This window comes from Poecilia reticulata, linkage group LG21, assembly GCF_000633615.1.
Source record: "Poecilia reticulata strain Guanapo linkage group LG21, Guppy_female_1.0+MT, whole genome shotgun sequence".
In the NCBI taxonomy this organism is placed as follows: Eukaryota; Metazoa; Chordata; class Actinopteri; order Cyprinodontiformes; family Poeciliidae; genus Poecilia; species Poecilia reticulata.
The window spans coordinates 14387831-14402444 of NC_024351.1; the positions used below are offsets into that span (position 1 = coordinate 14387831).

The window sequence follows — 14614 nt, forward strand, 5'->3', positions numbered from 1 at the left end:
TTAGTTCCAAAATGTCTTTTAAAATGTAATACTGAGAAACAATTTGTGTTTTATCATCAAAGTGACTGAGAAATTATGAAATATAACTCCAAAAGCTATTCTATGCAGACAGTTTCTTTGCAGTTTGCATCTTTCTTTAATGTGTCTTTTATATTCATTAGCCAGTACCAACAAAATGATACTTATAATACTAGTGTGCAAATGCCTAACTTAATTACTAGAATCACACATTAACATGATATTCTGAAGGAATAGCAGTCATCCCACTTTTACTTTTTAAATAAACCTTTGATCAATAGAGAAACAGTGCTTGATCAATGAACTACTGATTGGCTAAGCAAATGTCAACACATCAGAAATTCTTCCACTCAGTTATTATCCGAGTTTAAACAAGTTAAATCAATCAATTTTGACCTGGAGGTTATACAGAACATAGATGCATCATTCAGCAGATGTACACTTTCCCACAGACTCTTTTTCCGATGTTACCAGCTTAGACACTTTCTTCAGGCCCATCTCTACAATGTGGCAGACAAATTGGTCACCAACAAGGCTGCTGTTTCTTATCTCACAACCATCATGAAAAAGTCATAATCTCCTTTATTTATGGCAAATTATGCTGAGAAACTAATACAAATCTGCATGGAAGATACAATCAACTTTTCCGCTTTAGATGATATTTGGGATTCAGTTCCTACTATATTAATTGTGCAGGCTACTCTTACAACTACAATATGAGATGTTAAGCTCATTTAACCAAACTCAGTTAGCCATCTGCTAGGGTTTTAATCCTTGCCATGACTCTGACACTTAACCTTTTACGTTCTCTATTTTGAATACAGTGGGTGAGCAAGTATAGTTTAGATGAGATGAAGACTGTTGCCCTGCTACACAGACTCTGTGGAGTTTAAACATTATGCCTTGGTTACGTTGTAAAAAAATAAAAAATAAAATAAAAAAGCGCAGGCAGCTCCAGCATCGTGAAGATCCCTAACTTTCCATGGTACAGGTAGATGTGAGTCGGTATCAGGTAACAGGTTTGGTTTGAAACAGTCTGGAGGAGTCACTATTTGTATATTTATTGCCTCAACTGCCAATTTTTTTTGTTTGTTTGTTTTTTTGTATGTTTTGGCACTGGAATGGGGTTTTGGTTCTGAACATTCCAGTTTTAAAGAAAAAAAAAAAAGCTCTAAATATGAATAATTTCAGAAAAACAAAGCAATTACTCAAGTTTAATAATTAGTTTTGATTGACTAGAATGTCACTTAAATTGGCACATTCCAAACATTCAAAACACTGTAAAATAATTTGAAACGCAAAGACTAAATATAATTTATTAATAGTGTAAATGTAATGTAATTAGCCACAAGATAAAACAAAGTATGTTACATGTTTGTTACATACATCAATGGAATTATAAACACAGATTTACATTCCAACTCTTGCAGCATTCTTAGATATCCTTGTGTTTTAAGGCTATAGGCTTAAATGTGGAGTATGATGACATCATGCTCCTTAATATCAACAAATAAAAAGTTAATGAGTCATTTATGTCATTGGTGAGAGTAAGGCAAGCTCTGTGTTCACCTGAAGAAGAAATTCATGACTGCAACAAATGATGTTACCAAACGGATTCTACATGCTACATTTACACAAAAGAAAATGTAAAAGTGTTTCTGTTATTTGAGAATGTCACCTATGTTTCTTGGCACTATTTAGAAAAGACCACAGGTTTGTTTGTTCTGATGCCATCAGAGTGGGACCTATTGCATGACTTTGCAAAAAATGTAATGCAGTTTTCTAATAGTCATGATTATTTTGCAGTGGTGTTTGAATTTATTGGTTTGCGTACCTTTTTGCTGCTAACATAAGTGGCAGAGTTTAGAAAAATATGTTGAAAAACAACTCTGTACAAGAAAAGTGGAGCAAAGCTACCATTGCCCTTAAATCTGTTTGCATGTAAATTGAAATATTCAGGTGAAAAAAGTCAGGAAAGGTCATTCACTTGGTGCGGGAGAGCAGTTGTTCTCGGACCTGCTTTGCAGCTAGACTTGTTTTTCCCTTTCATGAAAAAGGTAAGCAGCTCTCCTTTTCCCTTGACAAATATGGGCCCTCTTCGAATGAAGCGGAAGCCGTATTCCTTCAGGATGTCATAGCAGTCCTCCACCACCTGATGGCAAAACAGGACAGATATTTACATGAATGCTATTCTGAAAACCTAAAACTTTCAAACTTACAGAATGTTGCATTGGTTTATTCAGTTGTCACTATGCATAATTGGGGGAGTTTATAAAACCAGAAAAATCCTTATAAGCTTTTCCTTCAAAATGATATTTAGCTTGTGATCACCCATACATAAAGAAATATTTAAGGGTTTAGCTTTAGCTTTACGGTTAGGATTGTTAATATTTGACATTTAGAAATGATGGTTTAAGGTTAGGGAAATGGTGGGTGGTAAAGGTAATTTGAAGATCAATTGTCCCATTCGACATTGAAAGATGCCTGTCCATGTTTGAGCTACCTGGATGTTGCCCATCACTCCAGTTGACTCCATTCTACTGGCCACATTGACTGTGTTACCCCAGATGTCGTAGTGAGGTTTACGGGCTCCAATTACTCCAGCCAGAACAGCTCCTTTATTCAAACCTGAAGGAATCGACATGAAAAGATCGTAAAAATGTGCAAAAACTCAAAAAGAGAGGCACATTCTTTTAGGTTCACTGACCGATCCGTAGCATGAAGTTGTTAAAGGATTGCTTGTTGAGGTTATCAAGAGTGACCTTCATGGCCAGGGCAAAATCTGCCAGCTCAGACAGGTGCTGCCAGCGTTCAATGAGCGACTGGTCTTCTGGCTGTCAAACAACGGAATGCAACTTTGTTGTCACTTTGTGTGGCACAAATTGGAGTATGTAGATAAAAACAAGACAGGATCACACCTTACGGCTGCCATATCCATTGGTGTTGCTTTCGGGCGTTAGTCCAGAGGCAGCCATGTATGTGCTTCCTATCGTCTTGATCTTTGTGATACACCTGAACTCATCTCGGTCCAATAACTGGTGAGCAAAAGAGGTATTTGCTATTCATAATTTAGGTGTTACAGAAATAACAATCAATCTATCCATCCATCTGTTACTCTATCCGTGACTATTCCCCTTTATCATTGCATTGTTGCAGGGTACAAAAAACATTTTTAATATAGTTCTCTGATCACATGGTTACATTCATGTGACCTCTCTTCTTAGCATAAACGGTAGAGGTCATTTGAATTGTTTGGCTTCATGGCATGGACTTGTTGCTTAAGCATGATCCATAAATATTCCATGTGGTTGAGGTCCGGGGTCAGTCAATAAGCTTAATGTTATTGACTGACATTAAGCCAAATGTGGTATTATTGTCCTGCTCAACACTCAGTTGTGTCCAAGTTTTATCCAGTTATTGGTTGATATAAGGTGAGATTGTATAGTTTAAAGGTCCTCTAATTTCATTATTTTATATTACTAAAAAACATGTTAAATGCACCAGTACCACTGACAGCAAACTAAACCCTTGTCATGATGATACCACCAGATTGCTTGACAATCTGCATATAATTTTGATGTGATTTGACTCTACTATTTATCCACAAAGCCTTTTCATTGTGGCTAAAGAGATTATGGAGTTAAATAGGAGCATTTTAGTCTGTATTTCTAATATGTGATTGTCAAAAACCTGTGCAAAAAATTTGCCAGGACTTTTTTTTCATTGCTAAAAGGTATATGGTTTCTCTTGAACTTTATAAAACACATTTTAGCAAGCTTTAGTGGGGCTGCATGTACAGTTTTGACCCTATGTGAAATGAGTAGAAATCCACTGTAAATTCAAACCTCTGCAAGTAAAAACTTTTTTACTGTTTAATCACTGCACCCTTTGAAAAAAAAAATGCAAATAAATCATTCATGTCCATTATGATAGGACACCACAACTCACACTGTCAAAATCTGAAATGATCTCATTGAGGATCCTGAGACACTCGATGCCTCCGTTGTTGATGCCCTCTTCAGTGTAGAAATCAGAAAAGTTTGGAATGGAGGCAAACATCACACCAATTTCATCGTAAGACTGACTGTACAGCTCCTGCAACAAAAAATAATTACATTAAAGTAGCTTGTGCTGACTTTTATGACGATGCATATTTTTTGCATTTCAGAAGATTATATATGTAATTATAGAACAAACCACAAGATGGCACTGAAATGCAATGGATTGCATAGTAATAGGATCTAAGGTGTTTTATAACACATTGATTGCATTTTAAAAGAATGGCAAAGAAAAACACAATGTAGGTAAAAACAAACATGTTATATTCCCAAATGGATTGGATGCACTGCAGGATGCATGCATAAAAAAAATTACTTTAATTTATTTCTATTAAACTGATCTGCTAGTTTTGTTGTAAGCAAACCAACTCAGATCTATCATGCCATTGATTCATTAGATTCTTGCACACATTCATTTGCAAGGAACCTTGTAATCTTCACCACATATTCTGTGTAGCTTTTTCTGTGGAATAAAAGTTATTCATTTTATTTCACTTTTTGTTTATTTCATTGCTAGGCTAGTGATGAGTTACACCTTGAGCAGCACTTTGATCAACTATTTTGTTATACTGTTGTTTTAAATGTGCTTTGGAAATAAAGTTGGACTTGACTTGGCTTTATTTGTACCTCGTCTCTCATTTTAGTGCCCAGAAAGTGTTTGGCCACATGCTCTGGCAGCATGTTGGTCACCAGTGCCTCATTCCAGCGCCTCATCTCGAACACCCGCTCCTTCTGGTCATGAACCCCGATCTTCCACAAGAACAGCTTCCTGGACTGACGCTCCAGCTACACAAATGCAAGTTTGGAAGAAGGGAAATCATAAAACAAGAATATTTTTGAAATCAGCAGTGAAAGTGTTGTTAAGTCATCCCCTAGTTTTACTCACATGGCGAGCAAAGAAGTAAAAGCTTATCATCATGACGATAATCATCATTGTCATGAGATATTTTGATGGCACTATGTGTGTTCTGAAAATACATGGAGAGGGACAACATTAGAAATGACACGTGCACACCCCACTAAAAATCCATAGCAACATGCAGGAACAGGCAAAAAAAGAGTCTTGCATCAATATTCCCCTCTTCCTTACCTGTAGGTGGCAAACTGTATAAAATCATACAAGTCGTATATGTCACTCCAGCTGTAGATATTTACTGCTCCTGTTGCTGTGACAACTAACACCATGAGGCCCAGTTTGATCAGGTGGCTGACCTGAACCAACATGGCGGTTGCGATGAGTGACATCGCAGCCATGAAGCTGTAATACTTTGGATTTTCCGCACAGCCTCGGTCGCCAAGAGACTCCAGCATCGGGCCAAAGGTACTGTTAAAGAGCCTCAGTGAAGGTGGGACACAACTTAGCTGGAAAAATCAAAGATACAGAGAACATTGACAACAGGAGTAACGGGTGTTAATTCATATAAAAAAATTTACTGAAAAGCATTAAATCGTCTGACACTAATTAGTTTATATTCTTTACGTTACAAACTAAAATTACTTATACTTATACCTTTAATGTCAGAAAGACATTAAATATATAAAAAAACAATTAAAACATCCATCCATCCATTTTCTTTCACCCTTGTCCCTCAGTGGGGTCAGGAGGTTTGCTGGTGCCTATCTCCAGCTGGTGTGCCGGGCGAGAGGCAGGAGTCACCCTGGACAGGTTGCCAGTCTGTCGCAGCTAGGGGCAATTTGGAGAGGCCAATTAACTTGACAGTCATGTTTTTGGACTGTGGGAGGAAACCGGAGTACCCGGAGAAAACCCACACTTGCACAGGGAGAACATGCAAACTCCATGCAGAAAGACCGGGGCTGGGAATCGAACCCAGAACCTTCTTGCTGCAAGGAAACAGCTCTACCAACTGCGCCACTGTGCAACCCCCAATTCAAACATCTAGCTGAAAAAAAAAAAAAACTATAGAAGAAACTCAAGTAAGTTTTACTTGGGACATAATTTCACCACAAGTAGTTATGGGATAATGAGCTTATTTCCTTCCCCTGCGGAAAAGGTAATTACCTCCCTAGACCTTAGTCAACTGGTATGTGTTTACATGCAAAGCCATTTTGGGTGTTATCCCTGTTGAGGTGACATACCTTTTAACAAATAAATGTGAAACTTACAATCTGCGATTATGTCAGTAATGCAACAACTTAACTAGATGAGAAAGTATTTAGGTTTCTGGCATCAAATGTATGAACTAAATAACAAATTTAGCTACTGTGAAACTGTTGGAATCCACCTCATTTGTGTGAAAATGATTTTAATACAAACAATTCTTAATATTCTTCATCTTTTGTTGCTAAATGTAATGTATTTTTGTTGCTGTCCTCTTGCCCAGCTGTCCTGATCTAAATGGGAATAACTCGATTAGATAAATGTTATAAATATCTCTTTTTTTTTTTTTTTTTGGCAAAAAGATCAAATCTGTGTATACATTCATGTCTTCCATTGCACTTTCCATTGGGTTGTCCTGCTTCTGAGAAGTCATTGAAAAATACATTCAACCCTTAAACCTTTTTTGCCCCAATTTGTAAAGTATAGGGTTTATATGGTAGTGTTTAGGCCACAATACCTGGTATAGCCCCATAGCAAATTCTAAATCAAGTTGCAACATTACATACACATAGTTGCACGTTTTGAAGATGGACTGTCATCCATGCCTGTCCACCAAGACACAAAAATGAAGGTTCATTCTTGCATCTACGTGACAAAACTCAGCAGTGTGTGTAGCAGGTTTCCCTGTGAGGCTGTGACAAATTAGGCAGCAGGCAGCGAGACAGACAGCTAATGGACTCCGGTGGGAGCATGCAGTGAAAAGTGTAGCAGGCAGTGATAACCTGATGATGGGAAAGTGGAAACTCACTAATGGAAATCAACACACACACAGACAACACAACCGTTTGGAATGGCGACATTTTTCAGTTCTGAATAAATGGAGATAAAAGTGTACAACATAAAAATGGATTCATTCCTTTGATTGCAACAGTCAGCATCCACAGAGATTCTGCTTTTGTCAAGATGTCCTTCGGTCTTACCATATCGGCTATTACGGCCATGGTTAGAACAAATATGGCTGCCATCGCCCACGTGTTCCGAGCCCACCGTGTGCGGTCGATCCACATTGAGAAGGAAACCAACCTCTTAGAGAACATCTGTAAAAAGCAAACCATAAATAACACAAATCAAGAAATGGAAAAATTGAAAAGGGAATTTTCTGTGTTTACAGTAAAAAAAAGAAAAAAAAATCAGGCTTGTGGTTAAGAATGATGAATAGATTAATACTCAATTTCTCACCCTAGGAAAGATTGCAGCTAGGGAGCAAACTGTGAGAATAAGCAACAACAGCTGGCCAACAGCGAGAGTCACGTAGTTGACGACCAACCTGGGTAAAGAACGCACAAAACAATTCAAATCACTACAAAAGGTAATGAGTGCTCATCAGTTCCAAATAAATGGAGAATTAGTTACTTGCAACAACATTCAGCGACTAAACACCAACTCACAGCGGGTCAATAAACACTTCCATTGCTGTGATGAAAAAGAGCACAATGACACAGCAGCTGAAGGCCGCGCCACTTCTCTTCTCCTTCTCTGAGGAGTAGTGCTCCTCCAGCTTTCCATCCACAAAGCGCAGTGAAACGGGGTTGATTTGATCCTTCATTCTGTTTCAAAACAACACAACTCAACATCGGATACTGGGAGAGAATGTATAAAAAATGGCATCCACATAGGGAGGACAAACATGCCACATGTTTGCTTTAAAAGTTCACAAAATAATTGATGACGCATCTTACATTTGCTGAGATTCTCTGTCCAGAAGTTCCTGCTGGAGTCGTCTATTGATTGCTTGTTCGTCAGCCATTTTATTTCTCTGAGATTGTTTGCAACAAATCAGAAATAAAATGTGCATGTAAGGTTATCAAGCTACCTCATAGATTTTATTTATTATTTTATTTTAATGCCAAGGTTGCGTTCAACCTTGGCATTAAGGTTGAACGCAACCTTAATGCCAAGTTTAATGTCTGTTTTTTGTAGACAACAAAAAACAGACATACAATTTTATCTACCTCCTGTTTAGGGCTAGTCAGCATTGACTGAGGGGAGACTGTGTTCCCATTGGTTATCGTTGTATTGATCACCTGATCTGAAATTCTGCTGGTCAGTGCCCCAGGTGTCTGAGGTAAAAAAAAAATAAATAAAAAAATTTAAAAAAGGGATATTTATATGTGACATTAAAACCCATTTTTGTTTATTTTCATCTTTACTACAGGCCAGCATCAATGTTCTTTTAAGCTAAAAAATAACTTACGGTTCCATTGAGTCCATTTGCTTCCTGTTTGGGTTTGAGAACCAGGTAAGTGTCAATTCCTTTCTCAAGCAGGTACTCGCACCTCTCTCCCCCATTTCCAGCCTCTACCTCGAATTCCCCATGCAGACTGTCCTTAGTGCTCTGGGAAATGTGCACTCTCCTGTGCAGCGTATAAATGTTTTAAGACACAAGGAGTTAACTGCTAGGCGTAAGACCTTAGTTTTATTTTCCTACCCAGGGATTCCTCCAGACTCCATCTTATTGGCCACAGTGACATCTGTTGACCAAACATCAAACTGCCAGCGCTTCTGACCGAGGACGCCGCCGAGCACAGTGCCTGTGTGAACACCCACGCGCATGTCCACGTCGGTTTTTGTCTTTTCGCGCACGTACCTGTTGAAATAGAGGAAGAATTATTTTCTACACCCATTTGACTGTTCCCACCATACTCCAATACTCTGATATTGAGAGCAGAACTCTGCACCTCATTATTTGCTGGCAAATTTCCCCCTGTTATATGAGATCATTTTTGCATTATCTCCATATCAGGGAAGCAGAGAACTATTTTCTTTTTCACTTTACACTATTTTTCAAAGGAAGCACTACTTACGAAATAGCCTCCACCATTGAAAGGCCCATCATAATAGAGCAAACAGCATGGTCTTCCCTGAAGTCTGGCAGACCACAGATGCAGTAGTAACAGTCTCCAAGAATCTTAATTCTCAGTTGGTGATGTTGCTGCGAAACAGCAAAAACATTTAATTAGCAAAAGTCTCTATAAAAAGAGATTGGACATTAAGAAACAATTATCAACACAGGGACTCTGATTAAACTTGGCGTCTTAGGTTTGTGCAAATTCATAGAGGTTTCAGTGGGTTTTGTAGATTTTTTTGTGTAGATAAATCTATTGAGAATGCACAACCAATTAAAAATTAAAATGAGTGTACAACAGTACATTCTATTCTGATCAAAAAACTGCAGCTACAAAAATAACACACTGACATTTTCAAAATGTAACCTTTCAATGACTGTACTCTGTTGACTGTGTGTTGGGTTTTTATTCAGCCATTGGCAAGCCTGCTATAAAAAGATCAAGGATGCCTATTTTAGGCAAATTTTACAGGTTTTTAATAGGATTTCAGTCTGGACACAAGATGGGGAAGAAGAAAGTATGATTTTGTTGACCAAAAATGCTTTATTTTTTGACATGCCTTCCATAAACCGGTTGACATTGATAGCATTTAATGGTTATCTTAACATTTTGTCAAGACAAAATATCAACAGAAACATAAAAGAAGACAAAGAAAAAAATAACCTTGTCGCCAACAATTTCAATAACTTCAAGCATATCTATAAACAAAGATCTCAGAACAAAGGCACAAGTATTCTTACTGATCACTCTTTTTTAGCTGTTGCGCAAGGTTGAAAGTACTGGAAACAAGGCCTGTCAAAATACAGGAAAAATCAGTCCTTCGTAATAAAAGTAAAAAAACCCCATCCAAAAACAAAAATTAAAGCAACAGATTTTGAGTTCTACTGTTTCGTGATCAAGATATCTAGACAGTTTATGTGAATCTGTTATAACTGTATATTCTTTACTATGGTATCTTCTAAAACCTGGTTACGCTAGTAAGACACTGGGCAGTATTATGCACAGAAGTCATGCACTTCAGAGGATGTTGTTTTACTTTCTGGCTGCACATTTGTCTGCTTGCAAATATGCTTGTGTGAATATTAGTTTTATATTAGTTTGATTATTTGCTTAATTTTCAATTTCCAAATCGAGACAATAACATCTCCATTAAAGACTGAGAATTGGTGACTCTCTTTGTGGCTAGCAGAATCATATGAAATTTTCAGCTTGGGAAAGCAGAAGTCAGACTGCTAAATAAAAAGGACACCTTAAAAATACTTCAGTTGCATTTATTTTAAAAGCATTACTAGTGATAACAATGATTTTGCAACAGGTGATTGTTTTTCTAAATGTAACAGTGCAAAGACAGAATTTTTTGTTACTGTTTGAAGGTTAAGATTGTTCTACTGCATACAAAGATTCTTTTAAAACATAGGCAGTAGGGTGCCAATAACTGTTTACAGCACTAAACGAAACATGATTAAGGTAATTCACTCATTGCCGATACTCACTGAGGCCAGTTTATCGAAGCGGGCAAACAGTTCGTTGAGCAGCTTCACCAGCTCTTGTGCACTACAGGCTGAGGATAACTGGGTGAAGCCCACGATGTCTGCAAACAGTATACTGAAACAAAAAGGCATATACAGAGAAACAACATGACCTCCAGCAAACATCTTTCATTTACAAAAATCACAACTCTTGGGTAGCATTAAAGTTGATTTTGTGAGCCAGACCTGACGTTTTCATGGCGGTACATGTACATGGTGTTGAACTGCTGCTGCTGCTGGACCTCGTTTTGATTGGCCTGGTTCTTCATGCCCTGCAGCATCTCGTCTGCAATATGCTTCGGCAGGATGGAGAGCAACAGTTCCTCCTACATGGGGGTGGAGGGGAAGGGAAAGGTGTGCGTGTTCAATTAACGTGAAACAGAAAAAGACTTCTGAGGGCCCAACATGTAAAGCTATTAATCAGTGGTTCTGAAAATATTCTGGTCAGGTTGACATATTTCTTCTCTCTTTTTTTTTTAAATCACTAAACATGTTATTTAGGATTTAGTTTGCAACGCTCTATTTTTTTTAAGCTACAAGGAAGACAGCTGTTTTAAAGTTTAAATGTTTTTCAATTTGCTTCACAGATTTCAACATTCAAGAGTTTTATTGAGATTTGATGTTACAGACCAACAAAACAGCACAACGTATTGCACAGTTGTTAAGTGGAAGAGGAAATATAACACATGGTTTTCAAATCATTTTACAAATAAAAAAAAATTGAAGTGTGATAAGCACTTGTATTCACTGGATTCTGACTAGGCCATTCTAACATATAAACATGCTTTGACATTTCTACATAAGTAGATGCAACAGAAACAAAACGCAACACTAAATGTAAAATTGTAAAGCTGAATTAAAATAAATATTTGATAAGCTAATCAGCTTATATGGTATGTTGCCCAAGAGACACAAACCATATCTGCATTTATTGCCCAACAGCTAAGATGACATTATTTTCACAAGTCCCTGATGACCGATCCACTGATGAAAACAACGGCCTGTCTAATCAACCTATTAGCCAGCAGCAGAGGAAAACACCGGGCAATTAAGGAGCACAGGGCGTTCTGCCATTATCTGATCTATTTGGGTGCAGGTTCATGGAAAAATGCATAAAGAATGTCTCTATGACGTTAACAATTACACTGCATGTCGGTTAAGGTCACAATATTTGGATGAACGATAGGTTACGATTAGGAGGGAAGGCAGTGGCTAGGTTAGTTTAGGTTTCCTGAAGAGATGAGTGAAAGTCACATTGTTCTCCTGAGTCACGTTACCTGCTGGGTGCTCTGGTCCTCCAGAGTCAGTTTAACCTGCAGAGACTGACGAGCTTCCAAAAACGCTGTTCTGTACTTCCTGTCGGCCATGTAAAATGACATCACGCCCACCATGGCTGCACACAGGTACAGCATCACATTGGCCAGCAGCTGAAGAAAAAGAGGAAATGTCATCTTTTTCTTCCTGTAGTTAGGTGCTCTCCACACTTTGTCTGTAATAATATGATAATTTGCTGCTTTCAGCTGAATACTGATGGACTCCTAAATGTGAGAGTCATATCTATTGTTGATGAATAATAAATGCAGAATGTGTACCAGGGTGTATTGCAATTTTGATCAATGAAATATTATAAATAACAAATAAACACAGAGTCATGCAACATCTAAATTGTTGTGAAATTTTACTTCTCTCTTGCCACAGTTCGACTGTGACCTTTGGTGACACCTGCATTTCTTTACCTGTCTCATCAGCATGGGCCCCTGAAGGTTATCCCCAAACCTTTGAGCCACAGTGACCCCCAGTGTCAGGGTGTGTATCCCACCGGAGAGCGCTGCGAGGAGGACGAGGGGCAGCAGATTCAGCGGTAAGGTCAGAAAGCTGGAGAAGCTGAAGAAAGCCTGCCAGCCCACAGAGTCGCTTGCATCAGAGAATCGCTCGTAGTTCAGTCCCATGTAACACAAGACATGGATGGTGACCATCAGCCACAGCACATATGGCACTGCTCCTCGTGCCACAGGGGATGTAGGCAGTTTTTGGAACCAGCAGAGCAGGTAGAGAACTACATCTGCTGCCAGCCCCACAGCGGCGACCACCAACATGGCCAGTTTGTCCTCGGTGTACACCACCGCACACATAATGATAATGAAGCTGTTGAAGAGGGCTGCAAATAACACCAAGACCAGCAGGTTCTCTTCTCTCTGCCGACGAAAGTAGTTCTGGTAAAGCCTCTCCAACGACTCGGGGGTAAAGGTAAGTCGCACTGACCGGGGCAGGCAGCGGCAGCAGCCGGACTGGAGGACAGCCACATCCCGGGTACGGCTCGGATCACTGGGAGCCGGTCCTGAATACTCTGCAGAGCACTCGGTGGACTGCTCTGTGTTTGTTGTATTGACACGGTCCACAGACATGCTGCTCATTTAAAGGTACTCCATTTGGTTTCTCCGATGGTATTCCCAAATGTATGGCAAAATCCTCTGAAAAGACGCCAAAGTTTCAATCAAATGTATTAAAAAAAATTAAAATCAGTCCCTGGGTGAATATAAATGCATCATGAAAGGTTCTTACCTTTTATGACATTTAGGATCATTTGCTCATTCTTGTTCTTCTCAAACTAAAACTTTATAGTATAGTGAAAATATGACCTGAAGTATCCAAATCCTGTTGAATTTGCAGTAGAAAGGAGCCATGTGCAGCTACCCTTTTGAAAGTAATGCATGTTCAGAACAGGTAAACGGCATCACACAGTTGTGTCTAAAAAACAGAATCACTTCTCTGATGTTCTTCTGTGCTCTGATAAGTCCTCTGTTACCTCCCACCCCCAACATCTCCCACTGGTAAACAGCTAATCCTCTGTTACTGTTGTTAAGATGACACTAAAATCTCACAGTCATGTCTTGGGAAATGTGATGTGCGCAGAAGTGAGAAAAAGACAGAAGAGGGAGTCTCATTAAGTCATATGACAAAAAAAAAGTGTTTTTATTAATTCTCCATCATTTTACAAAAAATTATTTAAGTCCTGAAAAGGACACAAATACCAATGTTTACTGGTGGACAAAACTATATGGTTCTTATGACACACAAATACTAAATATCTATACAAAACAAAAAAAATATTATTCCTCTTTGTTGGAAAAATAACAGCAGCAGCAAAATGCTGGAATTTGATTCCAGTCGTAGAAACAGATGTAAACGCAGTCGTCATTCAGTCTCTGTGTGTGTTGGTTGTTGATGGTGATTTTCCTAGCATACCACTGAGAGCGCTTCCCAAAGCCAACGCTATAGCCACCAGAACTCCTACGGTCCCCAGCGTCCCCAGAGCTGCCGTGCCTAAAGCTGCGGCCCCCAGAGCCCCGGCTCCAATAGGCGCCGCTGCTGCGGTGACCGTCTCCATGCCGATTCCTTTAATTAGCTCCGTCCCTGTGAGAAGCCCCTGCTGTAGCTTCACCTCAGTGTGGAACGGACTCTTTGGAGCACCCAAGATGAATGCCCCTACTGCAGTGATTGCCACTGTCATCAGCTCAGAGGTTGTCAGCTGTGTTGATGTCAGTCCTGGAACCTCGAGGGCTACAAGTACACCCAAGATAACGGAACCTAAAAGTACCAATGTTGAATTCCTAGACCCAAATGTTTGCTTTGCTGAAACACTCGCAGCACCCAGTGACACTCCTGCAGCAGTAGTTGCTCCTAAAGCTGCTCCGGAGCAGCTTCTCAGTCCTAGAGCAGGGCTCCAAAGTACAACAGCTCTCAGAGCTTGTGATGGACCGAGCAGTAAAGGAACAGCCAGGCACCAGTTTTAAGTCAAAAATAATTGTTTTTTATTTAACCCAAACAACACTTGGGTAAATAATAGAAAAAATGACAAAAATTGGGCCCATAAAAGAGGTCAAAGTAACAGACATCAACTCATAATAACTCAAACAAACAGACCTAACTAACACAGACAAAAGGGGAAACTTAAATACTGGCTGATCAGGCCACATACAACACACTAAGGGGAAAATACACAAAACCTAACTGAAACTAACAGAAAAATCCCATTCCCCCCCC

At 39.1% G+C, this 14614-nt stretch overlaps 2 protein-coding genes across 2 annotated transcripts in view; both read right to left on the reverse strand.

Moving 5' to 3' along the window:
* Positions 1–583: 583 nt before the first annotated feature.
* On the reverse strand, positions 584–13042 carry adcy3b (adenylate cyclase 3b). The gene is made up of 20 exons (XM_008398024.2): positions 12307–13042; positions 11848–11997; positions 10757–10896; positions 10535–10646; positions 9000–9127; positions 8624–8782; positions 8390–8549; positions 8148–8255; positions 7875–7951; positions 7584–7742; positions 7375–7462; positions 7116–7232; positions 5167–5438; positions 4963–5044; positions 4704–4862; positions 3967–4113; positions 2937–3053; positions 2726–2852; positions 2522–2646; positions 584–2170 (listed from the first exon to the last, which is right to left on the reverse strand). The coding sequence occupies exons 1-20, from the start codon at positions 12982–12984 to the stop codon at positions 1988–1990; spliced, it is 3288 nt and encodes a 1095-aa protein (XP_008396246.1). The 5' UTR covers positions 12985–13042; the 3' UTR covers positions 584–1987.
* Positions 13043–13514: 472 nt separating this feature from the next.
* LOC103457697 (uncharacterized) overlaps positions 13515–14614 on the reverse strand; it is an 8937-nt gene continuing 7837 nt past the window's right edge. Inside the window, exon 3 of the mRNA XM_008398029.1 lies at positions 13515–14319. Within this exon, the coding sequence (XP_008396251.1) occupies positions 13770–14319 (550 nt within the window). The 3' untranslated portion in view covers positions 13515–13769. The remainder of the gene's footprint in view (positions 14320–14614) is intronic.

Bases quoted from the DNA above. Each gene is read 5' to 3' on its own strand.
- adcy3b (XM_008398024.2), bottom strand. From the start codon at position 12,984: ATGAGCAGCATGTCTGTGGACCGTGTCAATACAACAAACACAGAGCAG. The intron at 9,128-10,534 runs GTGAGTATCGGC...GCTGTTTCGCAG, and splicing joins GCTTCGATAAACTGGCCTCA to CAACATCACCAACTGAGAAT. The intron at 2,647-2,725 runs GTCAGTGAACCT...CGATTCCTTCAG, and splicing joins CAACTTCATGCTACGGATCG to GTTTGAATAAAGGAGCTGTT.